The following is a 12500-nucleotide window of genomic DNA, read 5'->3' on the forward strand; positions in this document are numbered from 1 at the left end:
TGCATAACTCATATTTGTTAATTTCTCTTTATCTCAAGGGCAATATTTATCTATTAAAAGGAACTGTTAACATATTTACGAAATGCTCAAGGCTTGTGTAGTAAATAGTACCCATAGCATACCATTTCAAATAAAATTTGCACATATATTTCCCTTCTCATTTTTATATATAGCTATGAGTTAACCATTTTGATTACTTTTATCTTCCTAAAATGTATATTTCGATATGTTGCATGTATCCCTATACCGTGTGCATGTATATGTGCAACTTATATATAGTGTCCTAAGTATTCCATTCACATTACCAAGATCCAAAAATATCTCACAGCTAAAGTTTCCTATATCTAAAAGTAATAATGGCATGCAGATTTGCACTATGCAAATGCACTGATGACAGGAGAAAAGTTATCATACTACATATATTAAAGATGTCTTGATAAACTGACTTTATTTACTAGAAGCCTTCTTAGTATAGTTTGTTCTGGACTTCAATACATTACTTAATCTTATTGGATAACAAAAGGAAATTGGAATTGATAGCCACTTCAGCCTGGCTTTGGTCTTACACCTTCCTTTTATTTTCTTTAGCTTTGTCAGTTATCTAATGTGCAAATTGCTGTTCACTGTTGAAATATCCTAATTGGAAAAATAGATGTGGTTTTTATGACCATTTGTATGCCCTTTTTGAACCTTTTGAATTTTTAAGTTCTGTTTAGTGAATGTCTGCATATTAGCTATGCATGTATGGAATAATTAAAAATTAATAATCTTAGTTAATCAATAAATACCTCTACTTAATATGATACATCTATATTTTCTTAAAGAGGCAGAAGAAGGGAAAGAATAAGAGTAAGAATAATTCACAAGACAAAATAAAGTTCATAGAGGAAAATGAAAAATAAGCGACTAAAAATAAAATCATAAAAAAATCAAAATAAAAGACCAAAAGAATACAAAACAAGCCCAAGAAAAAGGACAAACCTAAAAAAAATCAGAAAGAGGAAAATCACAGAAACTTCCAATTCATTGTCTTTTTAACTTGAAAAAAATATTTGATGCCTCAAAACAAACAGGTTGGTATAGAAGTTATATATTTATTTGCTCTTCTTTATTTGACATAAATAACAGGAAGTTATTAACTCCTTTAAAATATATAACTAAGGATAATCAGTAATCATAAAACAGCATATCCTATCACTTGTCCAATAAATATAATAAATGCACAGCAATATCCAACATCATTCTTAAGTACCATGCATTAAGTTACAATATGCATGCCATTTGATATATAAACCATAGATGCAATATTTCAGCAATATAGTTTTAAAGGCACAATCGAAGCAGTTTACTAGCCTACCATAACAAAAGAATAACACCTTATGGTTTTGAGACAGTTACATTAATTATATGAATATTTCACATAATCACATTTTCATTTCAAAATAGATACTAGAATTTTGTACATTATATTCATATTAGTGTTACTACATACTAAACTGGACATCCAATTTTATACACCTTTTATCAAAATCAATATTAAAAAAAAAGGAACATGCAAATATCACAATTAAACTTTAATAAAATGATAGTGGTGTCCACTGATAATCTAGGGAATTGTCCTTTCATCCTTTCCCTAAAAAACAGGATGATATAGTCTGATGCCATCAAATGGTAGCTAGGATGTAGGCCGTGTTCCCTTAGATTACCAGTGCTCGTGACTTAGAATATCAGCACATAAAATGTATAATAAAATTCATTAGACGGTTTCCATAAAATGTCAGAATGAAATCCCTTAGATTCAACCATATAAAGACATTTGTACTTTTATCATTGGGAAAATATTTAAAAATCACTTTATAAAATCAGTTGCTTGTGATTGCTGAAGTCAGATTATCACAATATCTAACTACATATAAAAAGTAGGGAAAGATGATATCCCAATGCATCTTTCATTACTGTGACTGTAATCTACAGCCTTATAAAACAGCCTTTACAGCAGACAGCATATAATATAACAGAAAAATCTGTGGTCATATTAATTAAAATGTCTATCATTCATTCGTTGCAGTAATATTTAATAAGACATTTTTCAAACGATGATTAGATATTCAGTTTCTTCTTCTTCTTTTTGTTTGGCGTTTGTGGTAATGCTGGTCCTTGCTGCATTTCTTGTATTTGGGCTCTCCTCTCCTTTTCTTTTTCCCTTTCCAGCCTCTCTGCCTCTTCATCCTCCTCCTGAAAGTAAACAAAGTTCTATCAGCATCCAACAGATTCTATACAGGAGTATGTTTAACCACAGAATAAAAACATTAGAAGAAAATTTGAAAATATTGTATTCAACAACTGCATCATACTGAAAAAAGAATATGCTTCTATGAATCAAATATTCAATCACATTTTTCTGACATCCTTAAAATTACCTAATATAAATGAAAACGCAAACAGTGTATGTTCTTGGCTAACTCACCTCCTTACGTTTCTTGTCACCAGCTTGACCTTTCTTTGACACAGCAGTAGTAGTTGTAGCTCCAGGATTGTCTTTGCTTTTTCTGGTAGCATGCAAAAAATATTTCTTAATCATTTTCATTAATATGCAATAACCATTTTAATGCCAGCAAGGAAATAATAGTTCTCACAAATAAAAAAGTATCTTGTACCATTATAAATAGTTGTAAGATTTGAACCCAAACACAGGAAATCTGCATTTTCAATTTAACCCATTAACAGCAGATGGCATGATTTGCTGCCAAGGCAGAATCAGTCATAGACGTGGATGGCACCGTGCCAGACAATGTAAACCCGCCATCCGACTGTATACATGTTTTATTAATACCACGACCAATGGGTTAAGGACTAAATAAATCTCATTGGAAATGCAGAGATACCATCTAGTATATTGCTAACATTGCAACAGGGCTTTACCTTTTCTCTGATAAATGTTTCATTATATGTGGAAAGTTAACAAGATGGTCCTGCAGCACAGTCCAGTTCCCTTCCACCATCAATGCTTCTACTGAGGCATCTAACACATCCTTCTTTTTAGATTTAGTAACTGTTTCTGTAAAATGGTCAATAAAATTCATTAACAAGACTTTGAAATTATAATATATATATATCACATAATTTTCAGCATCAATTCAACATATCGTATAACTTTACCTTGCAGTATATATTTACGAAACAAATTGCATAACTAGTTTTACAATTTTCTATAGTGCATAAGATACTTTGCTTTAAAATTTCAAAAACACACAAATCTTAGGAAAAAGCCTTCCATGATTTCGAAATGCCAGCTACATAAGTCACATACTAAGTTCTAGTTTTGAGAGAAGTGGATTTTTTTTTTTGTTTTTTTTTAGACAATATATATCAAAGATTAAAGTATTAGAAAAGAAACTTTACTAAAAACAATTATGCACAAAATATATTGACTCTTCCTTAGACTTTTGTTAATTAATATGTAACTGAGAAAGCTAACTATTGTAAAAAATTATATCATATAATACTTACTGTTATTTTTATTATCTGGTGTAAGCTCCTTTAATTGTTCTGTCTTCTTTTTAAGGTCTGTATTCAGTTGTTTAATAATGATACCCATATGATGCATCTGTATGACTATTGGCACTACCCAATGTTCACGAAACTGAAGAAAAAAAATCATCCAAGTGAAACAAGAGAATTAAAGCAGTATAGCCTCAGTTTATAATTCATACAATTTCGCCTGTTCATTCAGTTTGGCATTTTACCAAAATTTAGTATAATTCAACCAAAGTAGGAGCAAAGGAAGTCATAAAGAAAAGTAACAATTTATCTATGAAAAAAGAAAACAAAACAAGCCTAGTGAAAATACTCACCAGTTCATCAGACAATCTGTTCAATGTAAAGATCCATTTAAATGACAAATCATTGAGTCTGGAAGAGAGGTTTAGTGTGATGGTCCTTCGGTTATCTCTCCACTGCACTTCCACGTTCAACTTCTTGACCTCGTCCAGTACCAAACCTGACAATTCTTTAATGCCTGCTTCTATGCAAGATGCCCACTCCTATATTAAAAAAAAAATCAATAATATATATATATATATATATATATATATATATATATATATATATATCAAATCTATGTCCTATCAGGTGGATGGATGCATAACAAGTTGCTTTTATCAATTCTAAGAGAGATGTTATGTATCAGGTAACGTGAGGTCAAATATATGAAAAAAATATAAACACTCCCTTTACAAAGTATCACCATTAAAAATCACAAAATGTTCTCATTCTTCCAGAACTATGACAAAATCATTAAGCAAAATGAAATGAACCCACTTCTGCCTTTTCCAGAACATAGGCTGTGGTTCTTGTTTCGCCCCAGACAGCACAACCATCCGTCAGCATTAATGAATACCCAGAGTCACTGGAACTTGACTTTCCCATCCACTCTGGCCCTAAGCTTGGCATTGGGCCCCATGCTGCCTCCTCTAAAGACTTCCATGCTACTGTTGTTGTCATACTGGCAAACTAAGGCTCCTTCTGTAAAGACAGTTGCAATTTTACATTAGATTTATAGGCTCTCAGATGATAAACAATATATTTCAGGGTCCTTGCTCATTAGCCTTTCCAAGATGAATGGTGTCACTTCTAAGATGTTAAGATGTTCAGACCAGGCTGAACATCTTAACCCACTCACGACGGGGGCATTCCAGCCTTGAATGTCACAATGCCGGGGCTTTCGAGCACTTAGGCCTAAATCAATTAAATGGCTGGCACAATATTGTGCCGCCCGGCCACTGGGCTTTTAAATGAGCGGTACAGTAGTGTACCACCCATCCAGGAAGGGTTAAGGTATGTGTTTTTTATTATTTTCTAGATTTATGGTTTGATGAGTGTCTATATACAATATATTAGCAAAGTGTTCCTGATAAGCATTTGGTATGATGCCTAGTTACACAACTGTAGGAATAAATATATTAATTTCAACAAAAGTAAAAATGCTGTAGTACAAAAGTGATCCAACCTCATGAAAAATGCCCATCACAGAAGACTTAAATACTTTTTCTGTATCAAAGCTGCAGGCCTTTCAAATTGAGCATCGATAATTTTTGCTTTAGTAATGGAAATATGTCATCATATAGGTAAACATGTAAGAGAAAACTGCATGTCCACCACTGGCCTGCTGGCACTCAAGAAGATACTAACAAATCTCTACTACTTATATACTGGTAACACAAAGAATATAGACCTTCCTGGTGATATATCATCAAAAAAGGATTTAGCCAAGCTTCATTTCACCAGAATATACGTGGTGGAGGAAAAGTTAGCTTTCCTGAGGATCAATCATGGAGGCCACAGTGATCACTTAATACTGTACTGATATTGAATTGGATATTTGAGCAAAATTTTGGAATAGTGCCATATCACTGCCAACACATGGATTCCTAATATACTTTCTGCCCTCCTCTAATATTGGGGCCCAGACTGTGGGGTTTAGGTAATTGTGTATTATATCTACCATGTATAACTTTGACAGGTTTATTGAGACAACCCCAATCTTAGTCCCTCTTTGTGCTTACATATCTTTAACAAAATTTTACAGCTATATCAACATATTGAAATACATACAGTACAAAAGGTGAATTAATCACAAGCATACAAAGATAAATGTATAAATTTCAGGAGAGCCATATAACTAAAAAAAAATTAAATCTCACCATGAGAAGTCTTCTGAAGTCACATAATCACATATTTCACTATGTGACGTACATATATGTTAGCAAGACATGAGTACATTCATATACGAGTAGTAGAGGAAGTGAGGAATACTAGTGATGCGGCACTATTCCCAAAATATACCGAAATTTGATAGAAGACTTCCCACTACACATCCCAACAAGTACCAACGAGTTAGAACAGCAAGCAGAAAATAGTCCCGTTTGATATGCCAATATCGATACCTTCTAAACATTTTCCTAAGTACAGCCTTCATTTACGCTGTTTCTAAGTTTCTAAGAAGAAAAGGGATACAAGATTAAAAAACATACAAACCTTTCCTATAAAATATACGTTGACAACAGCAAAGACTTCCTTGTCCTTTCAACCACTCAAATCCTTCCCAGCCGAACCAACAGCATTTCCCTTTCACCGATAAAACTGACCCATAAAACCAAATAGAAACTTGGTTAGTTAACAAGCACAATAAAAAATCTCAGCGTCCTTTTCTTATGTCAATATGAAAAAAAACGTCAAATGGGACAGGTCCTGCCCCGTCCAGTCACGCCTAAAAGCATGAATGGAGTGACAATTTGTAAACAACCGTGGAAGAAAACGGGAATCGTTGGGGGAACTTCAACATATTGTTTTTTATCTTGTTAATGTCCATTGTGGTTCTTATTATGCTGTTATATGCTATGATTAATTAGATTGGTAGTGTTTGTAGTGATGATGGTTATGATAGCGATAGAATGTCGTTGATATGTTTGCAGGGATGATGGTTAAAATAATGATGATATGGTGCTATATTAATGATATGGATTTTACTAAAGGTATACTAATGATATATATATTGATAACAATCGTATAGAGATTCATATCATTACTTAGCCTATTTTCAGGGATCATTGTTATCACGCTGTCGTTATTTGATAATATAATTATCACTAATTTCGTTACGGTGATAATCATATATATATATATATATATATATATATATATATATATATATATATATATATATATATATAATAATCATCATCATCATTACTATCATCATCACCGTTATTGTCATTATCATCCTATCTATCACTATCCTTATGAATATTTTTATCATTGTTATCCTCATCATTATGATTACTATTATTATAATCATCATTATCAATACTATCATTATCATTAACATTATCCTTATTGTCATTATGATTATCATTATTATTGTTGATACTGTTTTATCATTATCCTTACTATTATTATTATCATAGTCATTATTGTTATCATCCTTATAATCATTATCATTATGATTGTTATCCTTATTATAACTGTTGTTACTAATATTATTATCATCAATATCATTATCATTAGTGTCATTAGTATCATTATTATATATTAATATCATTATGATAGTTACTATTACTACAATTGCTATAATCATTATTATCATCATCATTATCATTAGTAATGCTACTATTATTGATATTACTACTATTATCATCATTATCTGTATCATTATTACTAATATTATTGATATTGTTCTCATTACTATCATCATTATAATTATTATTATTGTTATTATTATTATTATCATCATCATCATCATCATCATCATCATCATCATCATCATCATCTTATCATCATCATCATCATTATTAATGTTATTATTATTATTATTATTATCATTATTATCATCACTGTTATCATTTTTATTATTGGGATTGTTATCATTGTCATCAGTATTATTATCATCTTTATAACTATTGCTGTTGCTGTTGTTAACATCATTATCATTATTATCATGTTATTATCATTAATATTATTACCATTATTGTTGTTATTATCATTACCGTCCTTTTTGTTATCCTCATTGTTATCATCATCATTATCATTGTTATCATCATACTCTCTTTATCATCCTTATTATCATTATTTCTATTATCATTATCATCATTACTACCATTACCATCATCATTATTATAATCATCGTTGGTGTTGCGACGGTCATCATTATCATTATCATTATCATTAGTATCAATATTATTGCTATTATCGTTATCATCATCATCATTATCCTTATCATTATCATCAATATCAGTATTATTGCTATTATCGTTATCGTTATCATCATCATTATCATTATCATTATCATTATCATTATCATTACCATTATCATTATTAACACCATTGTCATGATTATCATCATCAATGGAGTTCATCATCTGTGTCATCGTATCATAGTTGTTTTAATCACTGTCACAATAATCACCATCCTATGATTAATATGTTACCATTACTGTCGTCATATATCTGTCATGATCTTAATCAAAGCTCCAGATGTATGTCATGATCTTAATCAAAGCTCCAGATGTATGTCATGATCTTAATCAAAGCTCCACATATTTCTGTCATGATCTTAATCAAAGCTCCACATGTATGTCATGATCTTAATCAAAGCTCCACATGTATGTCATGATCTTAATCAAAGCTCCACATATCGGTCATGATCTTAATCAAAGCTCCAAATGCATGTCATGAGCTTAATCAAAGCTTCTTTGTTCCTTGAAAAAGGTCGGCATTTGAGATACAATTAACCACAATAATAATAAAACATAATTTACGTGTGTTTTTAATAATTTTTATGATTTTTTTTCCTCCTAATATTGTGGTAGCACTTGTCGTTCTTATCTTTAATCTTCGACAGCGGCATAGATAAGGATTTTACTGATTCAGTAAATCACAAAAAGAGAAACTGATAGATTAAGAGATAAATATAGACAGAGATATATAAATAGAAATGTAGATAGATAGAGGCAGATATATGATGGATATTGATGCTGTTTTGTTTGATGGTTCTAAGTGTGTGCGTGTGCGTGTGTGTATGTGTGTGTGTGTGTGTGTGTGTGTGTGTGTGTGTGTGTGTGTGTGTGTGTGTGTGTGTGTGTGTGTGTGTGTGTGTGTGTGTGTGTGTGTGTGTGTGTGTGTGTGTGTGTGTGTGTGTGCGTGCGTGCGTGCGTGCGTGCGTGCGTGCGTGTGTGTGTGTGTGTGTGTGTGTGTGTGTGTGTGTGTGTGTGTGTGTGTGTGTGTGTGTGTGGTGTTACTATTTGTCACACAATCGCTGGTTTTCTTTGTTTAGGTAGCACACAACTTATAAGTTCCATTTTTACTTTCAATTACCTGTAGTACAACAAAAATATCTAAGTTGATTCTTCTCTGGACGGGACATCCTAAGGTCACTTTCCGTCTTGCCAAGTTCTTGCAGGTGGTAAAAGGGGAAAAATCTAAGGGCTTTATACATATCTTTCAGCATCACACTTCCTGAATTTTGTCCGTTTTTTCAGTATTAAAAAAAAAAAAAAGATTCAAGGAGTACTTGGGCACAAATATAACAACTTCTTTTAAATTCACGAGCGTTTCACTTATTATTAAAGGCACTAGTGATTTCAATATTTGGATTTCAAACCTGAATATCATTCTTTTAGATTGAAATTGCAATATTTACAGCCATGTTAAATCAGATTTTCCACATTCTACCTATATTCATGTGGGTGTATTTGCTGTATCATCACTTAAAAAAAATATATTATTAGTTTACTATTGCATATCAGCATCCCATGGAAACACTTCTTGATATGTTTTAAACCTTAATAATTTGCAAAGTTGAAACATTACATCTTTATTTTTGGTGAATATTTTGGGTGTAGGCATCAGTGCAGACCCAACAGTTTAAGTGCATGACTGACTAGTTAGGAATACTTACTTATAAATCAATATATGAATTTGGGTAGATCTTGTAGGAAGAATCACAGTAAGGTGTCAATAAGTTCACCATCTTTATAACAATGTTGCGGTAAATATTGACCGAATATTAAAGCAGTAATGTCAGTTCTGTACATCAGGATGATCTCAATTTAGACTGATTTTCTTTTTAAGGATTACAAAGGAAAAAGTGAATAAGCATATTTTCATTATGCAAGCAAGTCGAATGACAAGATTCACAGTCTAAAGGAAGACAAAGGAGTAACTCAAAGCCAAAAAGCCAATAGCGAGTAAAATGCGATTACAAGGAAGTACATTAATAAAGGTGAGGGGAAATAAACCTTATATATAGTTTTCAGGATTTTTTTTTTCACTTATGAGGAAAGAAGCAAAATCTCTTCTCCTACAATAATTTCCTAATCCTTGTCAGTTGATCACGCCACCTGTTGCAAAAAAAAAGCAAGAACACAGGAACCTCTTGCTTCATCACTTAGTTAAAAAAAAAAAATCTAGATCAAACTGGGCATGTATGGATACACCTGATATTGTGATGAATTTTTATGCATTTGATTTGCAACAAGATATGTATGAAATTATGTAGTTTATCATACTTCAAGCTATATAAACGATGCTATATGGAGTTTGGTCCCGCGTGCATGGATGATGAGTCCGTTGAAGCTATTTATATGAACATTATGTACAACTTCTTGAAAATAATTCCTTATGTTACATCAATTCACACTATATGTCTAGTATCTAATGGGTACATAGATATATTCACATTAGTATATGGGAAATATTCTAAGCTGAAGGAAGACAACTATTAGAAAAAAAAAAAAAAAATACTATGAAGATGTATTGAGTAAAAATTTGTACACATCACTGTAACCCATTTTAAAAAGATATCCGTGACATTCCAAAACTACAGCGTGAATCATATTGACGACAAAATACTGAACCCCGAACCCCTTTAATTAAGACTTTTCTTTGGAGAAGGCTGAGGAATAGTACGAGGTTGAGCGAGCCAGAGCTTCCTCCCAGGAGTAAGGCGGCACGTATCCCATGGAGAGCTCGGCCCGCATGCGACTGACGATGGAGATAGTCTGGCCGAGGCGGTGGAGGGTCCAGGAGGGGAGGGGGGACGGGCCCGGGGACCTCAGGCCAAGGGCGGAGACCAGCGCCCCCCAGGCCTTCGAGAGGAGCAGGAGGATGGCAATCGGCCAATAGGAGAGGTTACGGGCGGGCTGCACGTCCAGGGGCCGCAGGAAGGGGTACGCGAGGCCGGGCAGGTTGTTCGGCGGGGTGTTGTCCGTCACGTAGACGGGAAGGCCCCCCACGCTCTGCAGCTCGCCCGCGTCCTTCTCCTTCAGCAACTTCCTCAGGGCTGAGACGTGAGCTGCCGCCGCGTTACCTGCGGTGTCGTCACGAATGCCGATTGAATACACTGTCATATATTCTTCTTAATTTATGTCAGAACGTCTAACTCATGTTTAATTAAGCTCGATGTGGATATGATCTTACATTAATTCTGCTACAAAAAAGGGCAGCCTCACCTTCATGCAGAGTCAAAGTATGAATATCGAAACTTCCAGTAGCAAAGCCCACAGAAAAACGATTACCTAATATCAACCTTGGGAGGTAAAGCGCAAGAACAAAGCAAGTTGCAACAGCTGCTAAGGCAAGTGGACCACCGAAATAAATGAACATCCTTTAATCCCCGCCATAGATCCTCGGAAGCCAAGAGGCACTTACCAACATATGCCGCCTGTTGGAAGGCATCGGGATTGCCAAAGGAAGGCACTGTGTTGCCCCCTGCGCGCGCCAGCCGGAGGATGTAAGGAACGAATTTTTGGTCCCCCTCCCCGTACAGGAGAGGCGGACGCAGCACGACCGTACGTAGCGTTGTCTCTGTATGATGACAGAAGGTGAATAGCAAAGAAAGAAAGTTTAGGGTTGATGTCTTCGACCTTACTCTCAGCTGTGTTTGTGGAAATAGGTGGCTCTGTTCTGTGTTTCCACTCACCTGTTTGAGTGGGGGAGTTGTGAGCATCCAAGACGATTTCCTCAGCCCGTATGCGGCTCCTGGCGTAGTCACCTAGGATAAGGGCGTCCTCGTCGATGTCGGGCGTGAGACTCTCTGTGTGTTCCATCAACTTTTCCCCGGCAATTTTGACCGCTAGAGTGCTGGTGTGTACTAGCACGCGAACGCCCACCTCTTGGCACGTTTTCACTAGAGTCCGCACCCCTGAAAAAAATATAAGCTCGCAATTGAAGGACAGCTATGTTGTAATAAGAAATGCTATGTTATAAAAAAATGAAAAACTCTTCGGTGTATAACCCTTATTTCACATATAACTTGGCTTTTTAGGCGAAGTGGCAAGCTGTATTACTTTTTTTTCTCCGAAATATTATCAGCATAACAAATACATGCAATAAGTTCCAGACATCCCATGCAATTCCAATCTTCATATATTTCCGCACCCATCACGCAAACATACATACATAAACCAATCAAACAAGAGTAAAATGCCAAAACCGAAACTTACCCTCAACGTTGACTTTCCACATATCAGCGTTCAAGGAAACCTCATCCTGACTAATATCGGGCGTCACGGCGGCGCAGTTGATGACGGCGTCCGCGCCCTTCAGGCACCGGGATAACTGGTCCGCGTTTCGAATGTCGCATTCCTCCGAAATTATATTGCACCCGTTGTCTGCGAGAGGGTCACGAGGTTATAAGTTTTATTATTATTATTATTACTATTATTATTATTATTATTATTATTATTATTATTATTATTATTATTTTATAAATCATACGTGCGTATATATATCATATAGAGAAATTGAGAGGAAGAGCAGAGAACAGAGGTTTCTTCGCTTTATTGTTTGTTTCTTCAGGTTATCAGAATTTTGCAATAATGCGAAAAGATTATCTGTCTTTTCGCGTGTTTTCCTGCTCTTCCCCTCGTTGTGTTCCTTATAATTTCTCTATCATAAATCTTCCATATGTATAGTTATATATCAGGATACACATAAATGGATTC

The 12500-nt window shown here is 34.3% G+C and overlaps 2 protein-coding genes across 2 annotated transcripts in view; both read right to left on the minus strand.

The window, feature by feature from the left end:
• Window positions 1-1078: 1078 nt before the first annotated feature.
• LOC122252314 (uncharacterized) lies at window positions 1079-6288 on the minus strand. The gene is made up of 7 exons (XM_043014715.2): window positions 6037-6288; window positions 4321-4524; window positions 3855-4043; window positions 3511-3643; window positions 2923-3058; window positions 2468-2549; window positions 1079-2235 (listed from the first exon to the last, which is right to left on the minus strand). The coding sequence occupies exons 2-7, from the start codon at window positions 4501-4503 to the stop codon at window positions 2101-2103; spliced, it is 858 nt and encodes a 285-aa protein (XP_042870649.2). The 5' UTR covers window positions 4504-4524; window positions 6037-6288; the 3' UTR covers window positions 1079-2100.
• A 3512-nt stretch (window positions 6289-9800) lies between these two features.
• The window catches only part of LOC122252315 (3 beta-hydroxysteroid dehydrogenase/Delta 5-->4-isomerase), a 4741-nt gene continuing 2041 nt past the window's right edge, over window positions 9801-12500 (minus strand). The window contains exons 3-6 of the mRNA XM_043014717.2: window positions 12000-12167; window positions 11477-11698; window positions 11206-11361; window positions 9801-10864 (exon numbers count right to left, since the gene is read on the minus strand). Coding sequence (XP_042870651.2) covers window positions 10428-10864; window positions 11206-11361; window positions 11477-11698; window positions 12000-12167 — 983 coding nt within the window. The 3' untranslated portion in view covers window positions 9801-10427. The remainder of the gene's footprint in view (window positions 10865-11205; window positions 11362-11476; window positions 11699-11999; window positions 12168-12500) is intronic.

The sequence above is a fragment of the Penaeus japonicus genome, unplaced genomic scaffold, assembly GCF_977035675.1.
Source record: "Penaeus japonicus unplaced genomic scaffold, GWHDUDI00000001_assembly GWHDUDI00000016, whole genome shotgun sequence".
Taxonomy (NCBI): Eukaryota; Metazoa; Arthropoda; class Malacostraca; order Decapoda; family Penaeidae; genus Penaeus; species Penaeus japonicus.

What these genes read in the sequence shown, in the direction of transcription:
- LOC122252314 (XM_043014715.2), bottom strand. Translation starts at nt 4,503, where the DNA reads ATGACAACAACAGTAGCATGGAAGTCTTTAGAGGAGGCAGCATGGGGC. An exon ending in ACCAGATAATAAAAATAACA is followed by an intron (nt 3,059 to 3,510) that starts GTAAGTATTATA and finishes ACCATTTTACAG; the next exon opens with AAACAGTTACTAAATCTAAA. An exon ending in AAACATTTATCAGAGAAAAG is followed by an intron (nt 2,550 to 2,922) that starts GTAAAGCCCTGT and finishes GCATGCTACCAG; the next exon opens with AAAAAGCAAAGACAATCCTG.